The sequence below is a fragment of the Onychomys torridus genome, chromosome 9 (genome assembly GCF_903995425.1).
Source record: "Onychomys torridus chromosome 9, mOncTor1.1, whole genome shotgun sequence".
Classification (NCBI taxonomy): domain Eukaryota; kingdom Metazoa; phylum Chordata; class Mammalia; order Rodentia; family Cricetidae; genus Onychomys; species Onychomys torridus.
Window position 1 is genome coordinate 27,366,621 of NC_050451.1, and position 27,890 is coordinate 27,394,510.

The 27,890-nt window shown below is 45.3% G+C and overlaps 1 protein-coding gene across 2 annotated transcripts in view; it reads left to right on the plus strand.

Annotated features, from left to right (window-relative positions):
* The first annotated feature begins 7,763 nt into the window (after positions 1-7,763).
* Positions 7,764-27,890, plus strand: part of Acox2 (acyl-CoA oxidase 2) — a 32,185-nt gene continuing 12,058 nt past the window's right edge. Inside the window, exons 1-14 of one of the 2 annotated variants that reach the window (XM_036199973.1) lie at positions 7,919-7,949; positions 8,940-9,050; positions 9,901-10,147; positions 10,752-10,914; positions 11,110-11,261; positions 11,567-11,674; positions 13,300-13,419; positions 13,933-14,048; positions 14,617-14,789; positions 16,239-16,401; positions 17,541-17,731; positions 19,160-19,339; positions 22,058-22,163; positions 25,778-25,995. In XM_036199973.1, the coding sequence (XP_036055866.1) occupies positions 8,991-9,050; positions 9,901-10,147; positions 10,752-10,914; positions 11,110-11,261; positions 11,567-11,674; positions 13,300-13,419; positions 13,933-14,048; positions 14,617-14,789; positions 16,239-16,401; positions 17,541-17,731; positions 19,160-19,339; positions 22,058-22,163; positions 25,778-25,995 (1,997 nt within the window). In that variant the 5' untranslated portion in view covers positions 7,919-7,949; positions 8,940-8,990. Of the gene's footprint in view, positions 7,950-8,939; positions 9,051-9,900; positions 10,148-10,751; positions 10,915-11,109; positions 11,262-11,566; positions 11,675-13,299; positions 13,420-13,932; positions 14,049-14,616; positions 14,790-16,238; positions 16,402-17,540; positions 17,732-19,159; positions 19,340-22,057; positions 22,164-25,777; positions 25,996-27,890 lie in introns of both variants that reach the window. The other variant, XM_036199974.1, reaches the window with a different exon arrangement.

Sequence of the window (27,890 nt, forward strand, 5' to 3'; positions counted from 1 at the left end):
CTTTTTTCTCCTTTTTTATTTATTATATTTGTGTTTTAATTTTACACATCAGCCATGGGTTCCACTGTCCTCCCCACTCTCGCCCCTGCTCCCACCTTCCCCCCAGCCCCTCCCCTCCAATTCCATCTCCTCCAGGGCCAAGACTCCCCTAGGGATTCAATTCAACCTGGTGGATTCAGTACAGGCAGGTCCAGTCCCCTCCTTCCAGGCTGAGCAAAGTGTCCCTGTGTAAGCCCAAGGTTCCAAACAGCCAGCTCATGCACTAAGGATAGGTCTGGGTCCCACTGCCTGGATGCCTCCCAAACAGTTCAAGCTATTCAATTGTCTCACTTATCCAGAGGGCCTGATCCAGTTGGGGGCTCCACAGCCTTTGGTTCATAATTCATGTGCTTCCATTTGTTTGGCTATTTGTCTCTGTACTTTTCCAATCTTGGTCTCAACAATTCACACTCTTACATTTCCTCCTCTTTCTCAACAATTGGACTCCTGGAGTTCCACCTGGGGCCTGGCCGAGGATCTCTGCATCCACTTCCATCAGTAATTGAATGAGAGTTCCAGCACAACTGTTAGGATGTTTGGCCATCTGATCACCAGACTAGGTCAGATCAGGCTTTCTCTCAACCATTGCCAGTAGTCTACAGTGGGTGTATCATTGTGGATTTCTGGGGACCTCTCTAGCACTTTGTTTCTTCCTGTTCTCATGTGGTCTTCATTTATCATGGTCTGTTATTCCTTGTTCTCCCTTTCTGTTCTTGATCCAGCTGGGATCTCCTGCTCCCCTAAGCTCTCTTTCCCTCAAACCTTGCCCTTCATTACTCCCACTGTCATCCAGGTTATTCATGTAGATCTCATCCATTTCTCTGTCATTGGGCGATCCCTGTGTCTTTCCTAGGGTCCCGTTTTCTAGGTAGCCTCTCTGGAGTTGTGCAGCAGTCTAGTCATCTTTGTTTTACATCTAGTATCCTACTATGAGTGAGTGCATACCATGTTCTTCCTTCTGAGTCTGGGTTACCTCACTCAGGATGATTTTTTTCTAGATCCATCCATTTGCCTGCAAACCTCATGATGTCATTGTTTTTCTCTGCTGAGTAGTACTCCATTGTGTATATGTACCATATTTTCTTTATCCATTCTTCCGTTGAAGGGCATCTAGGTTGTTTCCAGGTTCTGGCTATTACAAACAATGTTGATATGAACATAGCTGAGCAAATGCCCTTGTGGTATGATTGAGAATTCCTTGGGTATATGCCCAAGAGTGCTACAGCTGGGTCTTGGGGGAGATGGATTCCCAATTTTCTAAGGAAGCACCATATTGATTTCCATAGTGGCTGAACAAGCTTGCATTCCCATCAGCAGTGGAGGAGAGTTCCCTTTGCTCCACATCCTCTCCAGCATAAGCTGTCTTCTGTGTTTTTTATCTTAGCCACTCTGACAGTTGTAAGGTGGTATCTCAGAGTTGTTTTGATATGCATTTCCGGGATAATTAGGGATGTTGAGCATTTCCTTAAATGTCTTTCAGCCATTTGAGCTTCCTCTGTTGAGAATTCTCTGTTTAGTTCTATAGCCCATTTCTTAATTGGACTATTGGGCATTTTGATGTCTAATTTCTTGAGTTCTTTATATATTCTGGATATCAGCCCTCTGTCAGATGTGGGGTTGGTGAAGACCTTTTCCCATTTTGTAGGATGTTGCTTTGTCTTGTTGACCATGTCCTTTGCTCTACAAAAGCTTCTCAGTTTCAACAGGTCCCATTGATTGATTGTTTCTCTCAGTGTCTGTGCTACTGGTGTTATATTTAGAAAGTGATCTCCTGTGCCAATGCGGTCAAGATTACTTCCTAATTTCTCTTCTATCAGGTTCAGAGTAACTGGATTTATGTTGAGGTCTTTGATCCACTTGGACTTAAGTTTTGTGCGCAGTGACAGATATGGATCTATTTGCAGCCTTCTACACTTTGACATCCAGTTATGCCAGCACCATTTGTTGAAGAGGCTTTCTTTTTTCCATTGTACATTTTTGGCTTCTTTGTCAAAAATTATATGTTCATAGGTATGCAGGTTAATGTCAGGGTCTTCAATTAGAATCCATTGGTCCACATGTTGGTTTTCATGCCAGTATCAAGCTGATTTTATTATGGTAGCTCTATAGCAGAGCTTGAGGCTGGGGATCGTGATGCCTAAAGAGGTTGTTTCATTGTACAGGATTCTTTTAGCTATCCTGGGTTTTTTGTTTTTCCATATGAAGTTGAGTATTATTCTTTCCAGGTCTGTGAAGAATTGTGCTGGTAATTTGATGGGGATTGCGTTGAATCTGTAGATTGCTTTTGGTAAGATCACCATGAGCATGGAAGATCTTTCCATTTTCTGACATCTTCTTCAATTTCTTTTTTCAGTGACTTAAAGTTCTTGTCATATAGATCCTTCACAAGCTTAGTTACAGTAACTCCAAGATCTTTTATATCATTTGTGGCTATTGTAAAGGATGATGTATCTCTGTTTTCCTTCTCACCCTGTCTATTGTATATAGGAGGGCTACTGATTTTTTTTGAGTTGATCTTGTATCCTGCTATGTTGCTGAAGGTGTTTATAAGCTGTATCAGTTCCTTGGTTAAATTTTTGGGGTCACTCATATATATATACTATCATGTCATCTGCAAATAGGGAAAGCTTGACTTCTTCCTTTCTAATTTATATCCCCTTAATCTCCTTATGTAGTCTTATTGCTCTGGCTAGAACTTCAAGTACTATATTGAATAAGTATGGGAAGAGGGGACAGCCTTGCCTTGTTCCTGATTTTAGTGGTATTGCTTTGAGTTTCTCTCCATTTAATTTGATGTTGGCTGTTGGCTTGCTGTAGATTGCCTTTATTATGTTTAGGTATGTTCCATGTATTCCTGATTGCTCCAAGACCTTTATCATGAAGGGGTGTTAGATTTTGTCAAATGCCTTTTCTGCATCTAGTGAGATGATCATGTGGTGTTTTTCTTTGAGTTTGCTTATATAGTGTATTACATTGATGGACTTTACTATGTTGAACCACCCTATGGCCGGAAACTGGGGCCAAGTTGGGCAGGTCTTCCCAGGATGGCTGGTGCCCAGGGGTGGGACCTAGAGGCAGGGGCCTCTCTGACTATAACCCCAGGCACTCACCTCTGGTCCAGATGGGAATTCCAGGGCAGGATGGAAGCTGGGGGCTGGTTTCTAAGTATCCGGAAGTGGCTGGGATCTCTCAGGCAGATGGGTGTGGGGGCAGGGCGTGGAGGTTGTATGGTCTACTGGAGAGTCTTGGAGAGGGGGAACCTTCCTGGTGGGGATGGGGGGTCCTGCCCTATGGCCAGAACCTGGGGCCCAGTTGGGCAGGTCTTCCCTGGAATGGCTGGTGCCCAGGGCTGGGACCTAGGTGCTGGCCTCTCTGGTGTGATCCCATGCACTCACCTCTGGTCCAGATGGGAGTTCTAGGGTGGATGGGAGCTGGGGGCTGGTCTCTGAGTCTCAGGAAGTGGCTGGGGTCTCCAGCAGATGGGTGTGGGGGCAGGGTGTGTAGATTGCAGGGTCTGCCTGCCGTCTTGGAAAAGGGGAGCCTTCCTGCAGGGCCTCTAGAATGGCCAGAAACTGGGGCCCAAGTTGGGCAGGTCTTCCCGGGATGGCTGGTGCCCAGGGGTGGGACCTAGAGGCGAGGGTCTCTCTGACTATAACCCTCTGTAATTTATCTTATTGTATTGTATTATTAGTCTTTGGGTGCCTGACAGAAAGGATGCAGATCCAGATGGGAGGGGAGGTAGGGAGGTATAGGGAGGAGTAGAAGGAAAGGAACCATAATCAGAAGATACTCTATGAAAAAAATCTATTTTCAATAAAAGAGGGGAAAGGCAAAAATTTTTTTAAATTGGATTATATCTAAAAAGCTCCTGAAGAACAGAAGGAACATTAACAGAGTGAGAAACCATATTTTCAAATCAAATATCTAATAACCAGTTAATATCTAAAATATACAAGAAACCAGTACAATTCAGTAGCAAGAAAACAAACTACTTATTTTCAAATGGGGAAAGAAACTGACAGATACTAAAAGGAGACACAGAAATGGTTAATATTTGAAAACTGCTTAACACTACTAATCATCAGGGAAATGAAAATTAAAACTGTAATGATACAACTTTATACCTGTTAGAATATATAGATATTCATCAGAACAAATAAATAAAACCCAAACACACTTGTTCAACAGAGAGTAACATTCTCATGTTCACTGCAGCAAGATTCAATGACTGACATAGTGTAGATTATTTCAAGGTGCATTACTTTTGTTTATGCTCTGGAACATCTGTTTAATGATGCAAAGATGTGTTTGAGTAAATAAAATTCACCTGCGGTCAGGAAGCTGTGCAGCAACTAGCTGACAGGAAGTGGTAGGGAGGAGCTGGGTGAGAAAGGGTTTATAAGGAGGGGCGAGGAGCACCATGAGGTTCTTTGGAGGACACAAGCAAGGAGAGGAAGTGAGCTACTTGCTGTTCAGCCTCTTTGAAGAGTAGAATTCCATTTTAACCTTTGAATTGACTTCTTTAGAGGGAGAAAGGTTTAGTTAAGTTCCCTTCATAGCTTTGCAGGAGTTGGAGCCTGAGGGAACAAAATTCCCTCTGGCTACTGCCCTTGACCTAACCACTGCTGGTAGCTCCAGAATTGCAGTTGCTGCTTCAGACAGCCATGGCTTAAAGGGCAGCAACAACTAAAGAAAAGGACAACATTAACTTATAGAATCAACCTGAGTGCCCATCGATTAGTAAATAGACAAATATATATAGAGAGAGGAATACCATGCAGCTCTTCTATATTGTTTCATTTTTATGTATATGGACATTTTGTCAGCATGTATATCCATGCAACATGAGCACACAGTGCATCTAAAGGCCAGAAGAGGATGTTGGATCCCATGGGAAGTTATAGATGGTTTTGAGCTACTGAGTGCTGGGAATTGAACCCAGGATCTCTGGGAAAACAGCCTGTGTGCTCTTAACCACTGAGCTATCTCTCCAACCCCTACTATTTAATTGTTTTAAAGAACAGAAGCATATGCTTAATCTCAGCATTTTTGAGGCAGAAGCAAGTGTATTTCTGTGAATTTGGGGCCAGCCTAGTCTACATGGTGATCTCTAGGCCAGCCAGAGATACATAGTAAGACCCTGTCTCAAAACAAACAAACCAACAAGAACAGAAGGCTTCCATTTGCAACAACATGGATGCACATGCTAGACATTAAGTAAAGGAAGGTAGGCACAAAAAAGATAAGTATTACATAATTTCACTACATGTGGAACCTAATAAAACTGAACTCATGGACACAGGGTAGAATGGTGGTTACTGGGGCCAGTGGAGTACTGGTCAATCAATTTCATTCCAACAGGAGGAATGAGTAAATTCAAAAGATCCATTGTACAAGATGGTGAGCATAATTAATAACAACACACCATATCCTTGGAAGTTACTAAGAGTATATTTAACTGTACTTACCATGAAAGTGTGGCATGAGGTCATGATTATAATAATTAAATTTAACCATTCCATGATATATATATTTCAAGACTTCATATTGTATGCCACAAACATATATAGTTTTAGTTTTAGATTAAAAATAAACTAATGTATAATAATAATTTAAATTTTTAAATTACAATAGAAAGAACACAAAATAGCATTTTAATCCCACCTCTGAGAAGCATCATCAGTGGCAACAGGGATTTGTTTGTAAAAAACTTGATGTCCATGGGAAAGGCAGAGCAAGTATCAAAATGGACCACCAAAAACTTATTCTCAATCTAAATCTCGAAAAAATAACAAATCCAAATTGGAGGACATTCACAACTCCCCCCACCGCCACCACCGACATTGCAAGGTAGCAGCATTTAAAAAGAAAAGAAAGAAAGGCAGGACTGGAGAATGGCTTAGTGGCAAGTCCTTAGGCTAGCTGTTTTGACTTGTCGAGAGGTTGGAGACCAAATGAGGTCCTCCTCACCTCTGGAACTGATCCCAGGACCTCAGGACAGCAAAGCTCAGGTGAGCTTCCCTAGTTACTAGCACTTCCTGCATGTAGCCCCACATGATGGTTGGAGAAGTAACTACTGTGCACAGGGGAGAAGATAGCCTAAGTCATGCCTGCTGTCTCTTGGCCTGCATACCACACACTCTTTTCCCCATGCATACCATAAGCAGCATCCTTACACTGTATTAAATTAACTACTGTGGGCAGGTGTGTAACACAATGCACATAAAGATCAGAGAACAACTCTTGGGAACTCTGTTCTTTCCCTCCACCATAGGATCAGGGATTAAACTCTAGTCATTAGGCTTGCATTGCAAGTGATTCTACTGGCTGAGCCATCTTGCTGGTCCTAATTTCTTAGCTGTACTATGGGAACATAATACGTTAGCATGAGAGGAAGGTGAGTGAAGGGTATATACAATTCTGTGTTACTTTTTGCATCATTTTAAAAGTCTAAATTTATTCAAACTAAAAAGTTGAAAACAAAGAACAAAGAAACATGAGATGACCTCTGTCAAGGCTACTATCACATACATGCAGGGCTCGGATACATGTGGGAGTCAGATACATGCAGATGGAAACGAGATTAGCAATGTAATGTCAATGCATGTGGGTCTAATGGAGGCAAATTAAGTAACTGTCCATGGTCAATGATGACACAAATGCTTAGAGAGGTCAGATGACCACCTCCAAACAGTGAAGTCAAGGCTACCTTTGCTTGTGTGGGGTGGGCAGATCAGGGAGAGCAGCAGTTAGCTTGTGCTATGGTGCACTGGGGGCTGTCAAAGCACAGCTTTAGGATTAGATTCCACATGGGATGCAGGGATCAAACTCAGGCCCTCAGGCTTGTGCAGCGAGCGCTTTCACCTTTTTGAACTATCCCACTAGTCCTGGTCAAAGCTACCTAACCTGAAACCATTATCCATGTGTAGCTACTACCAACAGCCAGGATCCAGACTGTTAAGTGACCCTGGGTCACAGGGAATGACATCTTCCTGCAGAGCAAACTGTACGCTACTTCAGGGGTACACTGGGGAGCTGGGTGTGTGCATATGAACACACCCATGCATATACACACTTTTGCATGTGCACACATGCACACATATGACACAAATAGGAAGATGGACAAGATCCCAGATAGGAAGACACCTACCCAGAATCACCAAGCTTCAGAAGTCTTGCCAGACCTGGCTCTGTGACTTCTTTCCCAGTATTGTACAAATGGAGCACAAGTTCATCTTTGTCACCTGAGATTTGGTTCAAACTTCAGGTTGATGATTTATTTATTGCACAACCTGGGCACATGGCATTACCTAGGTCTTCACTTACCACATGAAGATTCACCCTACCTTCTCTGGGAAAGGGTGGAGGTAAAAGAAGCTCTCAGTCTGCCTCACTCCCCTGGTTCTCCTCAGTACCTTACATAACATACTGCAGTACTCCTCAAATACTGAGCCCTGGGTCGGGGGTCAGGTGTACATCAGTGATGAGCATGATTCAGACAAGGGCACATTTAGAGCAAAGCCATTCACTTCACAGAGCAGTCCTTTCCCACAAGAACCACCGGGAAGCCTGCTCAGCTCATGTGATGCTTACAGGCAGGTAGGGGCAACCAGGACTTGTACAGGATTTCCCTGTGGAAACACCACCAGGAAACACGACTTTAGGTCCTAGCACCTCAAAAGGATCCCCAGCTCTGAGAAGGGAGGTTGAATCTTTCCAAGAGCGCCTAGCACCTGACACAGCACACCCCACCTGCCCAGGAACACTGGCAGGAAAGAGCAGGGCAGTGCTCTGGCTGGGTCTGTAAATTCCAGCCCTAAGGGAGGAGAAAGGGGTGGAGCCAACAGTCTGAAGATTGGGCCAGTCAGAGAGAAGCCAGCCCAGGCCGACAGAGCTGCCGCAGGACAGAGGTGAGTGAAGGAGAGTCCCAGGCCGCAAATGGAGCACTGACAGATCCTACCAAAGGTGCAGCAGGAGCCTAGACATCCTTAATGGCTCTGAGCACTGCCTTCCTCCCGTCACTCTTATTTACAAGCACCTCCTATAGGTAGCCAGTTTAAACTTTGGTAGGGGAAAGCTGGTAAGGGCAATAACAAAAATGTAATGAGTTACTTGTCCTGCCTGTTAGCTGGTTAGGGCAGAGAGAGGGTATCAGCAATGCAGGTAGGGGGCTTGGGCTGTTAAAGGAGGTACAGGGAGCCTCACTGTGTTCTGATACCGAGGCAAGACAGAGGAAGCCATGGTGACATCTGAGTAAAGAGTGTCCAGGCAGAGGCAGGGCCCTGGCAAAGGCTGGCCATGCCAGGAGGCTGGAGAGTTGGGGAATAGCAAGGGTATCTGGCATAGAGGAAGCTAGAGGCAAGAAAAGGCAGCTAGGCAGCCTCACAGGAAGGCAAGCCGACAAAGGACTCCTTGTACATGCCAGGTCCTTGTCAGTACTCCACAGCCCCACTTCAGAAGCCTGCCTGGGCTGAGGCCTGACAAAGGTATCTGCTTCCTCAGTCCTGTCCTCACTATGAAATGACTAGGCCCTTACTGTATAGGCTCAGGAGAGAAAGGAAAGGAAATCAGGTGACAGCCACACTTTGGGATGAGGGAGACACAATGCCACCTTCTTAGCACCCACTGCTACGGGCAAGAGTGACTCAGAGGGATGCCCAGTTCTTACAGGAATGATCTGTTGGGAGGGTTGCATTACTGTAAGGTCTCTGGAGGCTGGAGCTCACTGGGAACACGGGGGAGCTGAGCCGTGGCCATCGAGAACAGGGCAAAGATCAGGAAGAGAGGGGGGTTGGAAAAAGGTGGCAGAGGGGGCAGCCTAGCCTCAGGGAAGTATGTGGTAATGAAAGGACTACTTTCTGCAACTGACTCCCTTCCGGATACTGCGGATCCATTCACAGACAAGAAAGGAAAACATGACCAGAGACACTGAGGCCAGATGAGAGGTGAAGATGGCTGAGTGGCAGCCAAGGAGATGGCAAGGAACAGATGGAGTTTGGGTGCTCAAAGAGGTGAATGGATAATTCTAGCTGTTGACTCACTGTGGGAGAATATGGGTTTTGAAAAGGCCAAGGGTTTGGTTGAAGGAGGCAAGAACTACCTTGGCTATGGAGAACACTGGAGACATGGGGGAACAATTCACAGGAAGAGAGCAAACTTTCTCCTCCACTGTCTTCTTTTTACAAGTATCCCTTCTTCCTCCTCTTCTCCATCCTCTTCTACAGTGATAGGAATTTAACCCAGGGCCTTGTGTATGCTAAGCAAGCACTCCCCTACTCTTCTATTACCATTTTGAGACACGGTGTCACTAAATTACCCAGACTGTCCTTGAACACATTCGGTACTCCAGGTAGGTCTTGTAATCTTTGCCTCCCAAACAGATGGAATTACAGGCCTATGCCATCAGTCCCCACTGCACAGTACTCATTAGGTATCACAGAAATGGAGATAAATGAAGTGAGTAGGACCACAGAGTCCCTGTAGTGAGCCTCCCGGTTAAGGTAAATAATGAACAAGGAATATGCTTTGTGTCAGACCCCAGCCAGCTCTCAGCCCCTCTAGTAGTAGCTGCTCACAAAACCTCTCTAGGACTGTTCTCTTCCATGTGCCTCCCACTGACTTTTCATGAAAACTATCCCAGGCATTGCTATGACACAAGCTATAGAGGGTGGAATAGGAGCTTTATGGTCAAATCATCATGACCTTGGCTACTGCAGACAGCAACCCAGACTGCATTCACTCATGAACAACATGTGGACCACAGCCAGTAGCCTTGAGAATAGGGTAGGAGTGTGATGTCATTCAGGTAATTAAGACAGGCTCTGACTGACCCTAGCCCTAGGCAATGCCTTTTGCATGCAGGTTCTTGGCTCCTCCCAGTGCTCAGAGCAGACCCTCAAGGCAGTCAGGCCGGAAGTGTTTCTCTCTCAGACACCAGGCAGATCCAAGATGGGGAGCCCAGTGCACCGAGTATCACTGGGGGACACCTGGAGCAGGCAAGTTCACCCTGACATAGACAGTGAAAGATGCATACCATCCTTCAGTGTGGAGCGGCTCACCAACATCCTTGACGGAGGCGTCCACAACACTGTGCTGAGGAGGAAAGTTGGTAAGCAGAGGCAGAAGGCCAAGAGTTGGCTTTGAACCTGCATGGTTTTTTTCTAGTACAGTCCTTTAATTCTGTACAGGAGTACTAATGGTCATTGTTGTTGCTGCTTGCTTCCTCTTTTGAGACAGAGACACTTATAGCCCAGGCTGCCTCAAACTGCTACATAGCCAAGGATGATCTAGAACTTTCTGCCTCTACCTCCCAAATGCTGGGATTGAAGGTGTAGGCTGCTGTGCCTGGTTTCTATGGTACTTGGGAACTGGTGCTATGGCGCAAAGCCATAACTTTATGCATTCTGGGCAGCCATTCTACCAACCAAGTTCCATCTATAACCCTAGTCCCTCCTTCAAGTAACAAACTGATCCTTGACACCAGACACCTGGGCAACAGAATATCCACATGCTGGTCCTGGTTCCACCAGAGCACAGCTTTGCATGAGCAGTCAGAGCACATTTCTCTCCTCAGGGGTCTCAACAGTTTCATTTGTTAAATGACAGTAACAACTGACCTCCTTCCAAAATCCATGAGACAAGTGGGTGGGAAATTTTGAGGGTATCAGGAACCTTCTCCAAGCCACCAAAGTCCTCTGTTCTCTCTGCTGCAGAAAGCATCCTCCAAGGTGACCCAGTGTTCAACTTGAAGGACCATTACTTCATGACTCAGGATGAGCAATATGAGGCTGCAGTTCAAAAAAGATTCCACCTTGAGATGCTAGCCCGGCGTCTGGGCTGGTCAGAAGACAGTCCTGAACGCAGTTATGCTGACAGGTGCTCATTGGGGCAGCCCCACCAAAGAGGCTTGCCTGCAAACCCTGGGCCCATGAGACATTTCCCTCAGCAAAGGAGGACTTACTAGAAGATTATCATGCCAGATGCCCCTTCCCTCCTGTACCCCACCCAGGTTGAAGGTTTATGGACCCATCTTCCACAGACTACTCATCTATAACATCTCTCCCCCTACAGGGTACTTTCTGGATATGCCAACTTAAGCTTACATGGTATTGCCATGAATGCTCTAAGAAGCCTGGGCTCAGATGAGCAGATTGCCAAATGGGGCCAACTCGGCAAAAATTTCCAAATCATCACAACATATGCCCAGACAGAACTGGGACATGGTGAGCCAGAGCTACTGCATAGAGTGTTCAGACTATACAACTCCAGGGGACCTATTCATAGCTCATAAATATGCATGCTAATTTGGAAACATCCCAGCAGATGGCAGTCACAGGTCTTGAGGAAGGAATGCCTTTTTCTAATGTACATTGTATGAGCTACCAGAGGGGCAGGTTATTCCTCTTGGAAGTGTTAGCATGCATTCCTATGTCCTCACACAGCCCATAGATAAAGGGAGAGAGGGCTGCAAGTGCAGCCAGGAGCTCACCTTGGCTCAAACAGTCTAATTCTCCTCCTTTATCCCAAGGGACATACCTGAGGGGCCTGGAGACCAAAGCCACCTATGATGCAGCCACCCAGGAGTTTGTAATACACAGCCCTACAATGACTGCCACCAAGTGGTGGCCTGGGGACTGTAAGTATCTTCCTTCCTATTTCCCTTTCTCTCTACAATGAAGACAAAGCTGGAGCTGAATAACACTAACTTTGATGCCCAACAGACATCAGGTTGATTTTCTGTTCTAGGCTGATCACCTTGAAATCACTTGAAATAGGTGGCATGTAAGAACTTCCTTAGAAAGTAGTGGGAAGGTCTCAAAGGAGCTTTGAGTAGAAAAGGAAATGTTCCCACCCTGTGGGTGATGAGGACCAAGAACATACCACACTATGCACTGCCCCACACAACACATGTGTGATGCACACAACACACACTACCCTACAAAGAGATATGCACGCATAAAACTCACATAAACACATACTGCCCCCTACAGTCACAGATATACACAACATACATTGCCCCACAACACAAACTTTGTCCCTACAGACAATTACACACTGCCCATACATAGACACCATGTAGATGTAAACATACACATACTGCCCCCCCAGACATACAGGTACACAACACACACTGTTCTCAAGCAGACACACCTGTGCATATACATACCACACATACCCCAGATGTGTATGTACATAACACTGACACCCTCATGTAGGTACACAGTATATACTACCACCATACAGACACACCTGTATATGTACACAACACACAGTCACTGCCTTTATCAACACATGCACACAAAAATATGCATACTGCCCCATCACAGACACTCATGCGTGTATAGAACACATATGCCATCCCCCTAGACACACTTGTGTACATATACCAGTACTCATACACACACACCACTTAGTCTCATCCTAAGAGCTTCCCACAATATCATTATGTTCTAGCCCCTCAAGTTAACAATAAGCTTGCCACCTACCAAAGCACATGCCCTGAGACTGATTAGTGGCTAAACATCCTCCCTGCCCCTGCCACTCCATATTTAGACAAGCTCCAATCACACAGATACCAGGTGGCAGCCACACTAATGTCATTGAGCTCCAAGACAGGGTCCTACAAAGGCCCCTGGAGAAATCATTTCTCAGGACTCCACTGTAGCACTTGGAGACCCAGTGAGAGAATGTCTGGTATGGACATGGAATAAATAAATTATTTGAATTCAACAAAAGCAGGGCAGGTGGCAGAATGGGGAAAGCAAGGCAGGAAAGAAGAGAGGGTAGGGGGACAAAAGACAACCAAGTGATCAATATCAAGTTTTCAGGGGAAAGAAACCCATCTTTAAGATCAGGCTGATGTGGTTTAAATTCCAGCTCTCCCCCTCCAGACCAGTGACCTCCAGTGTGCCACTCTGAACAGAGCCTCAGCTTCCCTATCTGAAAATAAGACTCCCTGCCCAGCAAGAACCAGGAAACCTCAGCCAAAAGCTGGGCTCTTGCTGGGTTTTGATAAGGGACAGCTGTGCTCATTATGGGGCTGACAACAGAGTGCCTCATTAGCTGTTGTGGTATAGTACAACTATTCTTTACAAGTTTGCTCACTTCAAACTCCCTTGACAAGTCACTGTTTCACTCTAGCTAGATTTTGTTGTGTGTGGCAATTCCTTCTGTCATCAGTGACTTTCCCAAGCCCAGGAGGTAGGGGTAAGACATGGTATACAGGGATTCCTGTGATGGGCTTCTCATATTTCTGCCTAGTGGGACGGTCAGTCACACATGCTATAGTCCTTGCCCAGTTGATCTGCTCAGGAGCCCAGCATGGCATGCATGCCTTCATTGTGCCCATCCGGAGCCTACAGGACCACACCCCACTGCCAGGTAAGCCCTGCTGCTTCCTCAAGGACCCCTCCTATAAAATGGTCCCACCAACTTGCCCAGTCCTGAATCTCCAAGAGATGTGCAGAAGAAGCTGGGACACTTCCTTTTAGCCAGAAGAAATCCAGTTGACAGAGCTAGTAGAGCTGGCTGTTTGACTGGTAAAAGATTCAGCATCTGTCTGACTTCAGCTTGCTTACCTGCCTCCTGAATATCATGGTGTGTGTGTGTGTGTGTGTGTGTGTGTGTGTGTGTGTGTGTGTGTGTATCTGTGTGTGTGTGTGTATCTGTGTGTATGTGCTTGTATGTGCCTGTGTGTGTGTATGCCTGTGTGTGTATGCCTGTGTGTGTGCATATTTGTGTGTGCGCCTATGTGTGCCTATGTATGTTTGTGTACCTGTGTATATGCCTGTGTGTGTGCCTGTGTATACCTCTGTGTGTGCATGCTTGTGTCTGTGTGTCTGGCATACTACATGCACTCAACTGACAGGCATTCTCATCTCTACCCTCTTCTAGGAATCACAGTTGGGGACATAGGGCCCAAGATGGGCTTGGAACACATAGACAATGGCTTCCTGCGACTGAACCACGTGAGGATTCCCAGAGAGAATATGCTGAGCCGCTTTGCAGAGGTTAGGTGCTGGGAAGACTATAAACCCAGACTGCCTAGGGAAGGGACTTTCCCTTTATGTAGATGCCACAGGCTCTGGTTTGCCTCAGCAAAGATGAATTTGGACCACAAGCCCCCTTACTCCCAAAAGAGGCTCAGGGTTCCCACAGATAAGGATAAAACCCAGCTTAGGAGCACAATGATGTTGGGAAAATCTTGTCACTTTAAGTCTCAGATTCTCCATGTGTAAATACTTAGCACATGGTTTTCAGAGCAGTCATGAGGTACAGTGGTAAGGCAATCCCCAGAAAGGGGAAGAGCTGAGGGTTTGCTTTCTACAATCAGTTACAGAAGAGTTATGACCCAGGTGCTGGCAGAAGTACCCTTCTAGCCAGGCTTTACCTCTTTGGTGTAAAAGGTGGGAGTTTCTAGGGTGTCTCATGGAAACATTTTCACATGTCAGTGGTCATACTGCACAAGGGATCTGCTTTAGGTGAGCAAAAGTGGGTTGCCTGCAGGGATGGAGGCTCCTGAAAGAGCATCCTGGGGAGCCTTGGCTCCAATCCAGTACCTGTCTCTGTTGCACTCAGGTCTTGCCAGATGGTACCTACCGGAGGCTCGGGCCAGCACAGAGCAATTATCTGGCCATGTTGGTGACCCGGGTGGGGCTGCTGTTAAAAGGAATCCTACCCTACCTCCAGAAGTCTTGTGTCATTGCTGTGCGCTACTCAGTCATACGCCACCAGTCGCATATTCAGCCTAGGTAAGGAGCAACCCAAAGGCTGACCCTGACAGAAATGGCTGATACTCAGCCCCACAGTGTCTGCACTGACACCACCTCTGCCAGAGCCATGGTGTTGGAGCAGATCACACACTTGCACATGCACATGCACACACATGCATGCAGTCCAGATGGGGTCTTTGGCTCTCTCTACTCAACCATCAGACTGTCTGACCTAACCTGTTAGTCTCTTATCAGTGTGTGGTCCCATCAGACTCTTTGTGACCATGTCTTCTACTCTGCTGTGACTCAGGCTGTTTGCTGAGTTCCAGTTTGTCCTACATGGCTGTGACTAGCTAGTGAGTTTGTGTCTGCCAATTGTCGAGGCTGGTTGGTTGTTATCAAGTTGTGTCTGATAAAAGCCAACTGCCTTAGACTGCATGTGGCTAAACTCGTGCTCCTTGGCTCTCAAACTCAGTGCCTAGCTGTGAGAAGGCTAATTCCAGACCCTTTTTATTACATCTGTTACATCTGGCTCTTGTTCCCTCCATTCTATGATACAGAATGGCAAGGGCTGCTAGATGACATCTGAAAGTATATGTGTGTGTTTCCAGAAAGACTCCACAGTTACATTTAAATTCGAGGAAACAATAGTCTTTTGGGATAGGTCCCAAATAGACATAACTCTCAAGATGCAGTAAACTACAGAAAGGAAGCAGGAGCAGAGCATGTCACAGCCTAAGGGTCTGTGGTGCTGAGGAGAGTTTTTATGTCAGCCCTACTGACTGGTCCTGGACTTAGGCCCTCCTGGGTCTATGTTCTCCCTGTGCATAGTGAGGTCAGGAGGACTAAGCTTAAGAACATGTAGCCCTGGAACCTGGTGTTCTTTCATGCAATGGGACCCAGCCTGCCACAAACACACTGAGGATTAGATACCAGGCAGACCTGGCATCATGCACTTCTTTCGTCTTTCGTGTCTGTCTGTCTGTCTGTCTGTCTGTCTGTCTCTCTCTCTCTCTCTCTCTCTCTCTCTCTCTCTCTCTCTCTCCCAATCCTATTACTCAGGTCTCTACATGCTGGAGGTAGTGCCAGGTACTGAAGACACAGCAACAGACATGGAAGACAGTTCCTTTCTTATGTGTCTTTGGGCCCAAATTCATGCCCTAAGAGTTGTTAAGCTCAACAAGTTTCTTATCACACAGCAAGCTCATGGTCCTGGGCAGTGAAAGGTCATGAACTCTAGTCATCAGTGGGGTAGGGCCACACCCCTTCACCTGGTCTTTGGGTCCAGGAGGTTTGGAGTTCAGATTTTCAGATAAGATGTATATGCTGTAGATATTTTTACAGGAAAATGTGTGAATGTTGGTGATAGGTAAGGTTTAAACCATAGTTGGCCTTTCAACGGTCCATTGTTATGACTTTGACAGTGTTAGGAATATGGGAAGATGGTTTGGAGTGAAATTCTAAATCTTTTGCTTCTTTTCCTCTTAGTGACCCAGAGGCAAAAATCCTGGACTACCAGACACAGCAGCAGAAACTCCTTCCTCAGCTTGCCATGAGTTATGCCTTTCATTTCCTGGCCACTAGCATCTTAGAATTCTTCCACAGTTCCTATAGTGCCATTCTGAACAGAGATTTCAGCCTCCTGCCTGAGGTATTCTGTTTGCTGAAAGCTACTGATGGAGAGTAGCTAATGCTATTCCAGTTGTTGAGAAGTGGCTACAGCCTGGCTCCCATAGGCCCTCAGTCTCGCAATGTCCCAGGGCAACAGGGTAAAATGTACCATACTACATAAGTCCACAGACAATTTGGCCCCTAGAGAGATCCAAGAATGTTAACAATAATGTGAGTGTAAAGCCACAATCCCCAGTGTATGATAGAAACCAAAACAACCCCAAACAAAGTCATTTGAACTCTTTTGATGGCATAGTTTGACCTAAACTAACCTGATTTATTCTGCTGGCCACAAAATAACAGAACCATCAATATGTTCAACCATGAGTATAGCACCTCAGAGGCTCTGCGTTGCCTTTCAAAAAGCCAAAGTCATATCAGGCCGAGAGAGCACCACAGTCCAAGCTATGCATTGATCCAATACCTCAGTCTGTGTAGGCGCTGCACTTTTAAAGCATTGCTTCATTAATCATTTCCATAGTAGCCACCATTTATGTTCTTATTTTGCAAGTAAGGAAACTGAAATACAGAGAGAGGGGGGTAGAGAATGAAAGCTTTCAGAGGCAGCAATTGTGCAATTGTATTTCAACACAAGTTTTGGAGAAGATACCCCAGCCATTGCAGCCATTAACACTCCTCATGAAGGTTTCACCTTATGACCTTATCCTTGTCAAAGGTCAACCTCCTGACACCATTGCTCTGGGATTCAGATTTCAACATATAAGTTTGGGTAGACAGTTGGACCATGGCACCCTCCTACAACCTGGGAAATGGGCTGATAGTAGACACATGTCTTCTTTGGCCACCTTTCTAAACTTCTGCCTGCTGGCAAGCTCCCATGGCTCTTGTAGGATGGTGGACCCAATCCAGGAAGGCCCTTCCTCTGAAGATCCTGGAGACACTGGCTAGGACAGATTTTCCTTCATTCTTACAACCCCACTGTCACACTACCTAACTGTGTGACTTTGTATGAGCCATACCCTCTAAGCATTCACTTTGTCTGATACCCTGGGAAGCAGTGAGCTAGGCACAGTGCCCACTTCCTACCTGTGCCAGCATGCAGCAGGTACTAAAGACTGGATGGCACCACAGGACTCTCACACTGCTCTGTCCTTACAGCTCCATGCACTGAGCACTGGTATGAAGGCCATGATTTCAGACTTCTGTACCCAGGGGGCAGAGATATGTCGCAGGGCCTGTGGTGGTCACGGCTACTCAAAGCTGAGTGGTCTGCCGACATTGGTCACCCAAGTGACAGCCTCTTGCACCTATGAGGGTGAGAACACGGTGCTCTACTTGCAAGTGGCCAGGTAAAGTCCAGTGTTGTCCAGACCTCTGCCCTACACTGGGGGTCCCCTGAGCTTCTGCTTAGCAGAGGCTTCTATCTGATGCCATGGAAGAAGTAAGCTTTGGAAAAGTACCATTTGAGGGCTGTCCAAATCCCGATGTGTCCCTAATCTGCCCACTTCCTCCAGATTTCTTGTTATTCCCAGCCAGGGTATCCTTCTGTCTCACCCAGACAACAGCATCAGGCTGCTCCCTGGGGTCTTGCTTCTTTCCTGTACCCACTTCTCCATAGGCAACCAGGGGGCTCTTTTCAAAGCCTAGAGAAAATCACATCTTTTTCTTGTTTAACATGGTTCCCTGTAGTTCAAGGAAAATGCCACAGTATACACTGTGCTCTTTCAGTTCTTATGACCCAGACACTGCCTGACCCAACCTGCTCTCAGGTCCTCCTGCCTCCACTGGCCATATTCTTCTTTCCAAAGTGCCCTTAACCCCCTGCCATCCAAAACTACATTTCCTTTGGAAGTTATCACAATCCATAATTGCCTGCAACTTTTTGCTTAGCTTTTTAGCTGATTCCTACCTAAGCCAGGATTTCCTGCCTTGCTCACTGAGGTATTCCCAGCTCAGAAGAGAGTAAACACAAAAACACCCTGAGAGGCAATTAGGCCTCACCAGCCTCCTCCAAATAGGCTGCTTCTTTCCAGTTACCCCTGATGGTTGATTCTCTCATATTCATTTATTTTCTGGTGACTAAACAGAGCAGATACTTCAGTATCCAAGGAAAAAGGAGTTCGCTGGCAAATATGACATATAGTATTTACTGGTTTTTTCTTTTTCAAGTTATAAAAATAATACAATAGCATGCATCAGGTGGCCTGTACCTACACTTGACAAGCAGTCCACAAGTGTCACATTCAGCTCTACACACCCACCCTGTTAGACAAGACAGGGAACATGATTCCTACCATCCTGAAGAAACTGAGCATCACAGTGGTCTCAGAAGAGCTCATGGAGTCCAGGCTGTCTCACACAGAAACAGCCTGGAATCACTCTCACTCTTCCTAATGCCAATGCTCTTTCACGTATCTGACTCGTTAGAAGGCCGCAGACACTGTACTTACATCCTAAGTCCCCAGTCAGAAGTCCTGATGGTGAAGCTTCACTTGGCACAAACCTTAGAAGGGCTTGTGCTTAGGATCTAAGGGAGTGTAGCCCTGCTTTGCATCCCTTGTCACTTGGTAAAGAAACTAGTACTTTGGGTACATCTCACTGAGGGTCCTACAGAAGATGGGGTGGGGGGAGAGGCTGGGAAGAGGCCTGGAAGGAACCCCTTGTCTCTCCTCACTGGAGAACAGCGTTAAAGTATATGCCCCTTGGAGTGAGGGAGCTGGGCTAGGTTTCCCACAGAGTCTCACACTGCCTCATCTGTCTCTATCTTCCTCCACCAGGTTTCTGATGAAGAGCTACCTGCAGGCTCAGGTGTCCCCAGGCTCCACACCACAGAAGCCTCTCCCTCAGTCTGTCATGTACCTTGCCATACCAGGGCCAGCCAGGTGTGCAGCCCAGACAGCAGCTGACTTCCTCCGCCCAGATCTCTACACCACAGCCTGGGCACATGTGTCTGCCAGGTAAGCTGTGCTGAGGCATCAACATCCCAGTCAGGGTGGGCTCCTTCCCACACAAGGACCTTCAGGACCAGCTGGATGGACACTAGTGGACAGTGCTTTACAAACTCCTGCCATTCCCAGCCTCTCCAGACCTCTTAGCTCCCATGACTGTGGGTGAAGAAGGGATACCTTACCCCTCAGCCATCGACCACCATCATTTCTTTATCCTAGTCACAGTGGTAGAAATACATCTCCTCTCTGACTAGTGAGAGGAATTTTTTAAACCTTTGGGTTACTATAGTGATTTTTAATATAACAAGTGCACTCACACATAAATCACTATAAATGAACTAATATACAAATTGATGCCAACAAGTAAAGTAGTGTTTTAAGTCTGAACTATCCCACAATCTAAAAGTAATTTTCAGAGATGATATCTGCAGCACCCATGTAAAACAGGCAGGCATAGTTATAAGAACTAGTAACCCCAGTGTCTTGTGGAGCAGAGACAGGGTGACCACTCAAATTTGCTGGCTGCCAGCCTAGCTCCAAGTACACTGAGAGACCCTATCTCAGGAGAATAGGGCAGAGATTTATACAGGAGGACCTCAGACATCCTCCTGGACTTTATGCAAGTACATGCACCCTTTGATATACATATCCCATGTATATAACACACACATTAAATAAATAAATAGCCGGGCAGTGGTGGCGCACACCTTTAATCCCAGCACTCGGGAGGCAGAGCCAGGTGAATCTCTGTGAGTTCGAGGCCAGCCTGGTCTACAGAGCGAGATCCAGGAAAGGCACAAAGCTACACAGAGAAACCCTGTCTTGAAAAACAAAATAGATAGATAGATAGATAGATAGATAGATAGATAGATAGATAGATAGATAGACAGATAATAAAAGTAATTTTCAAAAGTATAGTTATATCTCAGAAAAGAACTAGTTTATAGTCATGGTCTAGTAGAGTCCAAGGAATATGATCAAAACCAAGGACTCAGAGCTAGAAAGATGTTTCGACAATTAAGAGAACTTACTGTTCATGCAGAGGACTCGGTTTGATTCCCAGTACACACAAACTCCGGTTGGGGGAACCTAATACCTTCTTCTGGCTTCCATGGGCATCTGCACATACATAGTACACATAAACCCACACAAGCACAAATACATGAAAATACATGTCTTTTTTTAAAGAATGTATATTATTTGTTGTTCTTAAGTAAAGGTCTCACTATGCAGTCATGGCTGGCCTGGAACTCACTGGGTAGACTGGGCTGTCCTCAAACTCATACAGATCCACCTGCCTCTGCCTCTTGCCTCCTCAGTGCTGGAATTAAAGGTGTGTATTACCATGCTTAGCTTAAAACATGAATTTTTATTATTTATTTTACTTTTATGTGTATGAGTGTTTATCTGCATACATATCTTTGCACTATGGGCAAGGAGTGCCCCTGGATGCCAGAAATGGGCACTGGATCTCCTGGGGCTGGAATTATAGATAGTGTGAGCTGCCATGCAGTTCTGGGACTTCACCCTGGGTCCTCAGGAAGAGTAGCCAGTGCTCTTAATTGCTGAGCCATCTCTTCAACCCATAACATGAATTCTATTTAAAAAAATTGCACATACTGTCATTTAACAAATATCACCAAATACTATTTGTCAGAAATGACTGTGTTCCATAAGGCTGGGAAAAGAGGCACACCCTAACCAACCAAATGCAGACACCATCACTGAAGAAATTTAACTACCTAGAAGGGAACTTTGTGAACTGTGCCCCATACCAGAAAGCCAAAAACTGGAGAAAGCATTTCCAGCACACACTAAGAAGGCTTACTTCCAACCTGTATCCCAAGGAGGGTAACAGCTATTTTAGGATCAAAGGCAACTTGAGACACTTGCTTATTCATTTCACAATACTTTTAAATGCCTATAATATGGGAGGTACTGTGTTTACAAGTGGGGCTCTCCCAGTAAACTAGCCTGATAAATGCACACGACACACAGGGCTAGGGTTGCCGGGAAGGTTGGGGAGGGAAAGACAGACTGCTGGGGAATTAAAAAGGCACTCTGCATCTCCTTTCTTGGAACTCAATGTACCATCTGCTTATCATTTCCCTGACAAAGCAAACTAAATGTTGCTTAATAAACAGTTTGCTTTACAGCCAAATTCCAAGGGCCAGATAAACACACAGGGAGTAGAAAAACAGACTAAAGGTTAATATAATGGCAAATTACTAAGTCAGTGCTCAGAGGCTAGGAGGTGGTTCTCTGTTTTTGTATTTAGGTACTTCAGGTAGGACTTGCAGCAGGATTAGACTTAGAAGAATAAACAGTCTCCTTGCTCTTGTCATAAGAAGTAAATCAACAGAATGGGCCTGAAGTTATCTGGGATCTTAAGGTTTAAAAAGAATCCCAGGAAGCTAATGCAGGAGGCCTTCAAGCTCTTGGTCACTCTGTGCTGCAGCAACACTGCCTCAACAGAGACAAAGGGAAATCTTAGCCCTGTTCCCATTAGCTGTGTGACCCTGAATGAGTTAATTAATCTCTCTGGGACCCAGTTTTTCCCACTGCAAATTGGGAATGCCTGCCCTTAAAGAGATGCTTATGAAACATTTAGCTTTATAACATGTAAGAGGTCAGTGAGATAATTTCCATTTTTGAAAGACCCCAGCAGTCCATCAGTTTTCTTTTCTGCTCATTCAGGATGCTAAGCCTCTTTTCTTTGGTTTCCAGGCTCATAAAGGACGCGGTACACCATACACAGACCCTCATGAGATCTGGGATTGACCAGCATGATGCCTGGAACCAGACTGCTGCCATACACCTTCAGGCTGCTAAGGTGAGATGTCTATCAGCTGAAGTTGTGAGAGATTTGTTCTGTTTCCCCGACAGGCCACCAAGCTAAGAAAACTCAAGTTTTTTCCCCAGCCCGCTCCACAGGGACTACCCTCATTTTACATCCAAGGCTGTAGTCCAGAGAATTTGAATTAAAGGACTTAAGTCCAAAGCATCTTGCTGGCAGCCTTTAAGAAAACGTAATGAGGCTACTGGCCTGGCTTCAGTTGTTCAAAAAGCTCCTCCCAGACAGAAAAGCAGCTCACCCTTTAGCCCCACAGGCAATCCTGGGATGCCTTATCCAATTGACATTGTCTTTTGTGTTTGTGCATATTTCACCATCAGTCAGCAAGTATTTGACCATCCACTCTGAGCCAGCACTGGGTACTAAACATCCAAGACACTGCCACAAAGAGCTATAGGCAGGCAAGCACTAGGATGGGGTGGGAAATGGCAGCTGGCTGCACTTCCTGCAGAGCCCAAAGGACTTCCCAGAAGGGGTCAATGGGCTAAGATTTTAAGCAGCAGTTGGCTATCTGAGGGTGGTGGCAGCTTGGGAGAGGTTTCTCAACAAAGAGAGCACAGGTATCAAACCAGGGGGGAAAAAGGCTAGATGCCTGGGGGCCAAAGCAGGAGAACTGAACTAAAGTGAGGTAAGAAGAGCAGGAAGGAGACGAGGCCTGAGACCTTCTGGAGCATGGTAAGACTACTGGTTCTTCCTTCCCTTGCAGGTGGAGACTGCCAAGTTTAGGAGGAGTAATCAGAGCTTCTTGAAGAATCATGCGGGGGTTCAGAAGGGAGGAAAGGGCTGGAAGCCAATCAGAAGGAAGCAGAGGCAGTCCAGTCTTCCATGAACATGGTGGAGACTGTAGGAAGAACTGGGGAGATGCAGAAATACATGGCATAGGTTACAGGAGTCAAAGTCATAGGGTGGGGACGAGGTAAGAATGCCTCCTAAGCTGGGGCACCTGAGATGTCTCTCTTATCAACAACTGGAGGACTGTAAGTGTTCATTCCTATTTTCAAAGCCCAGGCCTGAAAATGGCACTCTCAGAACAGAGTCCTGAAAAGTACCTGCACAAGGCACTCCTAGGCCAGGCTGTCAGGCAGACTGAGCACGAGAGCCACCTGGTGACCTAACATTCAACCCACAGTTGGCAGGAATTCTGCAGCCCTCAGTTTCTGGGCATCTGAACTCCATTTAGTCTACTGCCTGCTGTACTGAGACCCCTATCAACCAGAGGGTTAGCCAGAACTGTACACTTTCCTTAGATCACAGGAAAAGAGACACACTTGCCCAATGTTCATTTGTCTGCCTTTTAAACCTTGTGCTCTGACTTTAAACACACCAACCACTACTTGCCAGGACTCCATCAGTTAGCATAAGGGAGGCTAACAGGTGGAGAACATACAGCTCAGAGGAGTGAAAAAACTGACCCAAGATACCTTCCTTTCTCATGTGCCACAAAGGCACAGATGTGTCTGTCCTCTGGGAGCTTCCAGGGAGACACCTGCTGCTGAATATTGCCTCTCACTCCCTAGTAGAACTCAGTCAACCTCCCTCATAAAGGAATTACTCCCTGCACCAGCCTCACATTCTAATCATTTAACAAACAATAGGTATCCTGAAGGCCTCCCACTGAGCCAGGCTTTCATCCTTTAGTTGTTGGGGGGAGGAGAGAGGGAGAGTCCAAATGGCAGAGGTTCGGTGGCAGTGTTCATTTTGCTAATTCCCACTCTATGTTAAGTGGTTAAGAACACAGAGTCAGCCTTCTTCCATGGCCTAGTGAACAGTGCTGCTTACGTTCAGGACCTTATGCTTCTGTTAGTATACATTTTACACATACATTTCTCAGTGCACACGTGCACATACACTGCCTTAACATGGCAGATGGAAAGTAGCTATTTTCTTGAGAAAAGGGGGCTGCCACACTCCAAGTACCCCAGGCTAGCCTCCAATACACCTATATTCTTTTTTTCTACTTTTGTTTTGTTTTGTTTTGTTTTCTATAGTAAAAAAACAGTTCTTTTTTAATGTCAAAGGGGAATACAATCATTTAAAATTATTTTTCAAAGTTAAATAATGAATAAGCCCATTTTGAGTACTCTTTGCTGTAGAGTTAGTGATTTTTTACATAATCAAACACTGTACATTAATGATACAACTTTTACAGGTAGCAGGAATGTGGCTGACTTGATTTTCACATTGGTGAAATTTCCTAGCATTGTTGCATTTGATATTTATCTGAATTTTCTCAGACTTAATAACATTACAGGTTGTAATCTAATTAAGCACCTTCCTAACACACTTCCTAACATTTCCAAGAGCTTTGAAAAGAGGAACCTAACTAAATATCCAAACACTGCAATTTATTCCTTCTCAGCTTCCTGCTTTTTTTTCTTTCTTTCTTTCTCTTTCTCTCTCTCTCTCCTTACCTATCTATTTATTATTCTATGTGTTTTTCACATCATGTATCTTGATCCCATTCATTCCCCATCCCTTTGCATCCACCCTCTGCCACTGTACCCCCTACCCCCTAATAAAATGAAATTCAAGAGAAAAAACAGAAATAAAATGAGAAAAAATTTAAAAAAGGGAAGGAATTAAAAATCCTATCATGGAAGCTGCACTATGCCCAACAAGCCATGCCTTTGTCCATATACCTCTACTTGCAAGTGTTCAATGCAAAGAGTCATTTGTCTGGTTGTAGGACCCTGGTCTTCACTACACATTTAATGCTGGGCCCCGACTAGGACTCTTCCTGGGCATCCCACTCCACCCTGTATTGTGGAGGTCTTTCAGCTTTGGATCTGCAGGTCATGTCCCCTCATGTGCTCCAACAGATCATAGATGAGGTGGATGTTGGGGCAGACCAAGTCAGAACCCTGGGTCTGGGCCTGGGCAGCTGTAGGGTTGGTCTACCAGGTGGGAGATGGGGACAGCTCTCCCATATTCACAATTTCTGGGCTGGCTCACCCACATCTCCACTAAGACTGTTGGCTCTATTGCGCTGGCCTGGTGAGGTGCAGGGCCTGCTCTCCCAAGTGTTGGCTGGTGGGAGTCAGGACCAGCTCTCCCACCCGCCTCAGGTGTTGATGGGCAGAGGGGCAACTCTCCTTTGCTCATATTGCTACAAGGCAGATGGGTAATGGGGACAGCTGTCCCATGCTCACACCTTGGGCTGGCTCACCCACAATTCCTCTAAAAGGGCTGGCTCTGTTGTACTACCCTGACAGGGTACAGGGCCTGCTCTCCAGGGTGTTGCAGCTGGTGGGGATCAGGATAGTTCTCCCACTCTTATGACCATAGGGCCAGCTCTCCCACCTGCCCCAGGCGTTTCTTTCTACTTTCCAATGCTCTTGAAGATGTCTCAAGTAAATGAAGAATCCAAAGGCCCAGTTTAACAGTCTACCAAGCCCCTAACACACACACACACACACACACACACACACACACACACACACTTATACATATTCATACATCAAAAAGGTTCAGTCAGACAAAAAATAACCACCAGTCCTCTGGAAGGCACACTTACTCCAACCATCCTGCCATGCTTCCAGGATGGCCTGTGGAGCTGGGAATGAGAGGGCTTGTGCATCTTTGTGTCTTTGTAGGCTCACTGCTACTACATCACTGTGAGGAGTTTTAAGGAAGCTGTGGAGAAACTAGACAAGGAACCAGCGATTCAGCAGGTGCTCCAACGCCTTTGTGACCTCTATGCCTTACATGGTATTCTGGCTAACTCAGGTGACTTTCTTCATGATGGTTTCCTATCTGGGGCCCAAGTGGACATGACTAGAACAACCTTTCTTAACCTGCTCCCCTTGATCCGGTAAGTGACTGAGACTTGAAACCATGTTAGACTGTGGTACACAGATTGCTTCTCACTCCAAGACCTTGCATACTTGACATCTAGATAGGCTAACATCTAGCACAATTATACCAACACAAAGCATTAATGAAAAAACAGTAGAGGAATTAGGAGAAAATTAAAAATTAAAGAATTAATTAGCCACCTCAGTTGAACTCTTCAACATCAGCAAGGAGCAGTGTCTACGGAATGTGAATAAAATCAAGATTCCTATATATGGACATATTAATAATAACAATTTAATCATAACCAGTGTTTAATGGGTATTTGTATGCTAGAAGCCTTTATATACATCATCTCATTTAATCCATACAGCCTTAGAAATGGATTTAATCTTCCTGTTCTCTTGAGAAAGGTTAGGTTTATGAGAGTAAACTTTTGTACCTTTGCACTATTAGCAGAGAAGGAGCTGGGAACATTCAGAGCTTCTGACCACAGAGCACCATTCTTCTCCTGTGTAGTACGGTGCCTGGGGAGCTCATTATTTCTTTTCTTTTCTTTTCTTTTTTCTTTTTCCAGAGCTAAGGACTGAACCCAAGGCCTTATGCTTGCTAGGCAAGCACTCTACCACTGAGCTAAATCCCAACACACACACACACACACACACACACACACACACACACACACACACACCTTTTTTTGGTTTTTCAAGTCAGGGTTTGTCTGTGTAGCTTTGTGCCTTTCCTGGAACTCACTCTGTAGCCCAGGATGGCCTCAAACTCACAGAGATCTGCCTGCCTCTGCCGCCTGGCGGGGAGCCCATTATTATGTATATGTTACGCATAGCCAGGTCTTTGTTGACTATGCTTTAAGAAAATTCTTACCAAGCTTAATAAATGTATTTTATTATTATTCCCTTATATCCCTTCAAGATGCTTTTCTTTTTTTTTACATTGTTTAGAAACTGTATGGCCGTGGCAGGCTTCTTGTTATCTACTTCTTCTATCTTAAATTAACCCATTTCTGTTAGTCTATACTTTGCCACATGGCTTGTGGCTTACTGGTGTCTTTACATGTTGCTTTTCATGGCGGTGGCTGGCGGTGTCTCTCCAAGATGCTTTTTTAGACTCAGTAATTTATGTACTGATTTGTAAAGCAATAATATAGATACTTTTTAAATGTAGAGCTGATCGTGTACTATTTAGAGACATGAATACTAGTGGCATTCATCATGGTATTTTATACATAAAGTAAATATTGCTTTAGGAACATATCAAGGGGCTGGAGAGATGTCTCAGAGGTTAAGAACAGAGGCTGCTCTTCCAGAGGTCCTGAGTTCAATTCCCAGCAACCACATAGTGGTTCATAACCATCTATAATGAAATCTGGTATCCTCTTTGGCCTGCAGACATACATGCAGGCAGAACCCTGTTTACTAAATAAATAAATAAATATTTTTTTTTTAAAAAAAGAACATATCAAAACCAAAGTCTGTCCTGACCAGATAACTAGAAGAAACAGGTATTAAAACACTGTGAATTGCCAAGCGGTGGTGGCACACACCTTTAATCCTAACACTTGGGAGGCAGAGCCAGGGAAAGTCTGTGAGTTCAAGGCTAGCCTGGTCTACAGAATGAGATCCAGGACAGGCACCAAAGCTACACAGAGAAACCCTGCCTCAAAAAACCAAAAAAAAAAAAACACTATGAATTATTTACATGTGTCAGTATATATATAAAAACAAAACAAAAAATAGGTTAGTTTGAGAACACAACAGTTTTGAAACTTTGCTGAGCAAAACATATGATGTCTATTACGTGTGGAGGGAAGTGACTTTTCCCCTGGGACCTCCAACAGTTCTTATTATTAGCAAAAATAAATAAATAAAATAAAAAATAAACCTTTAAATATGTATA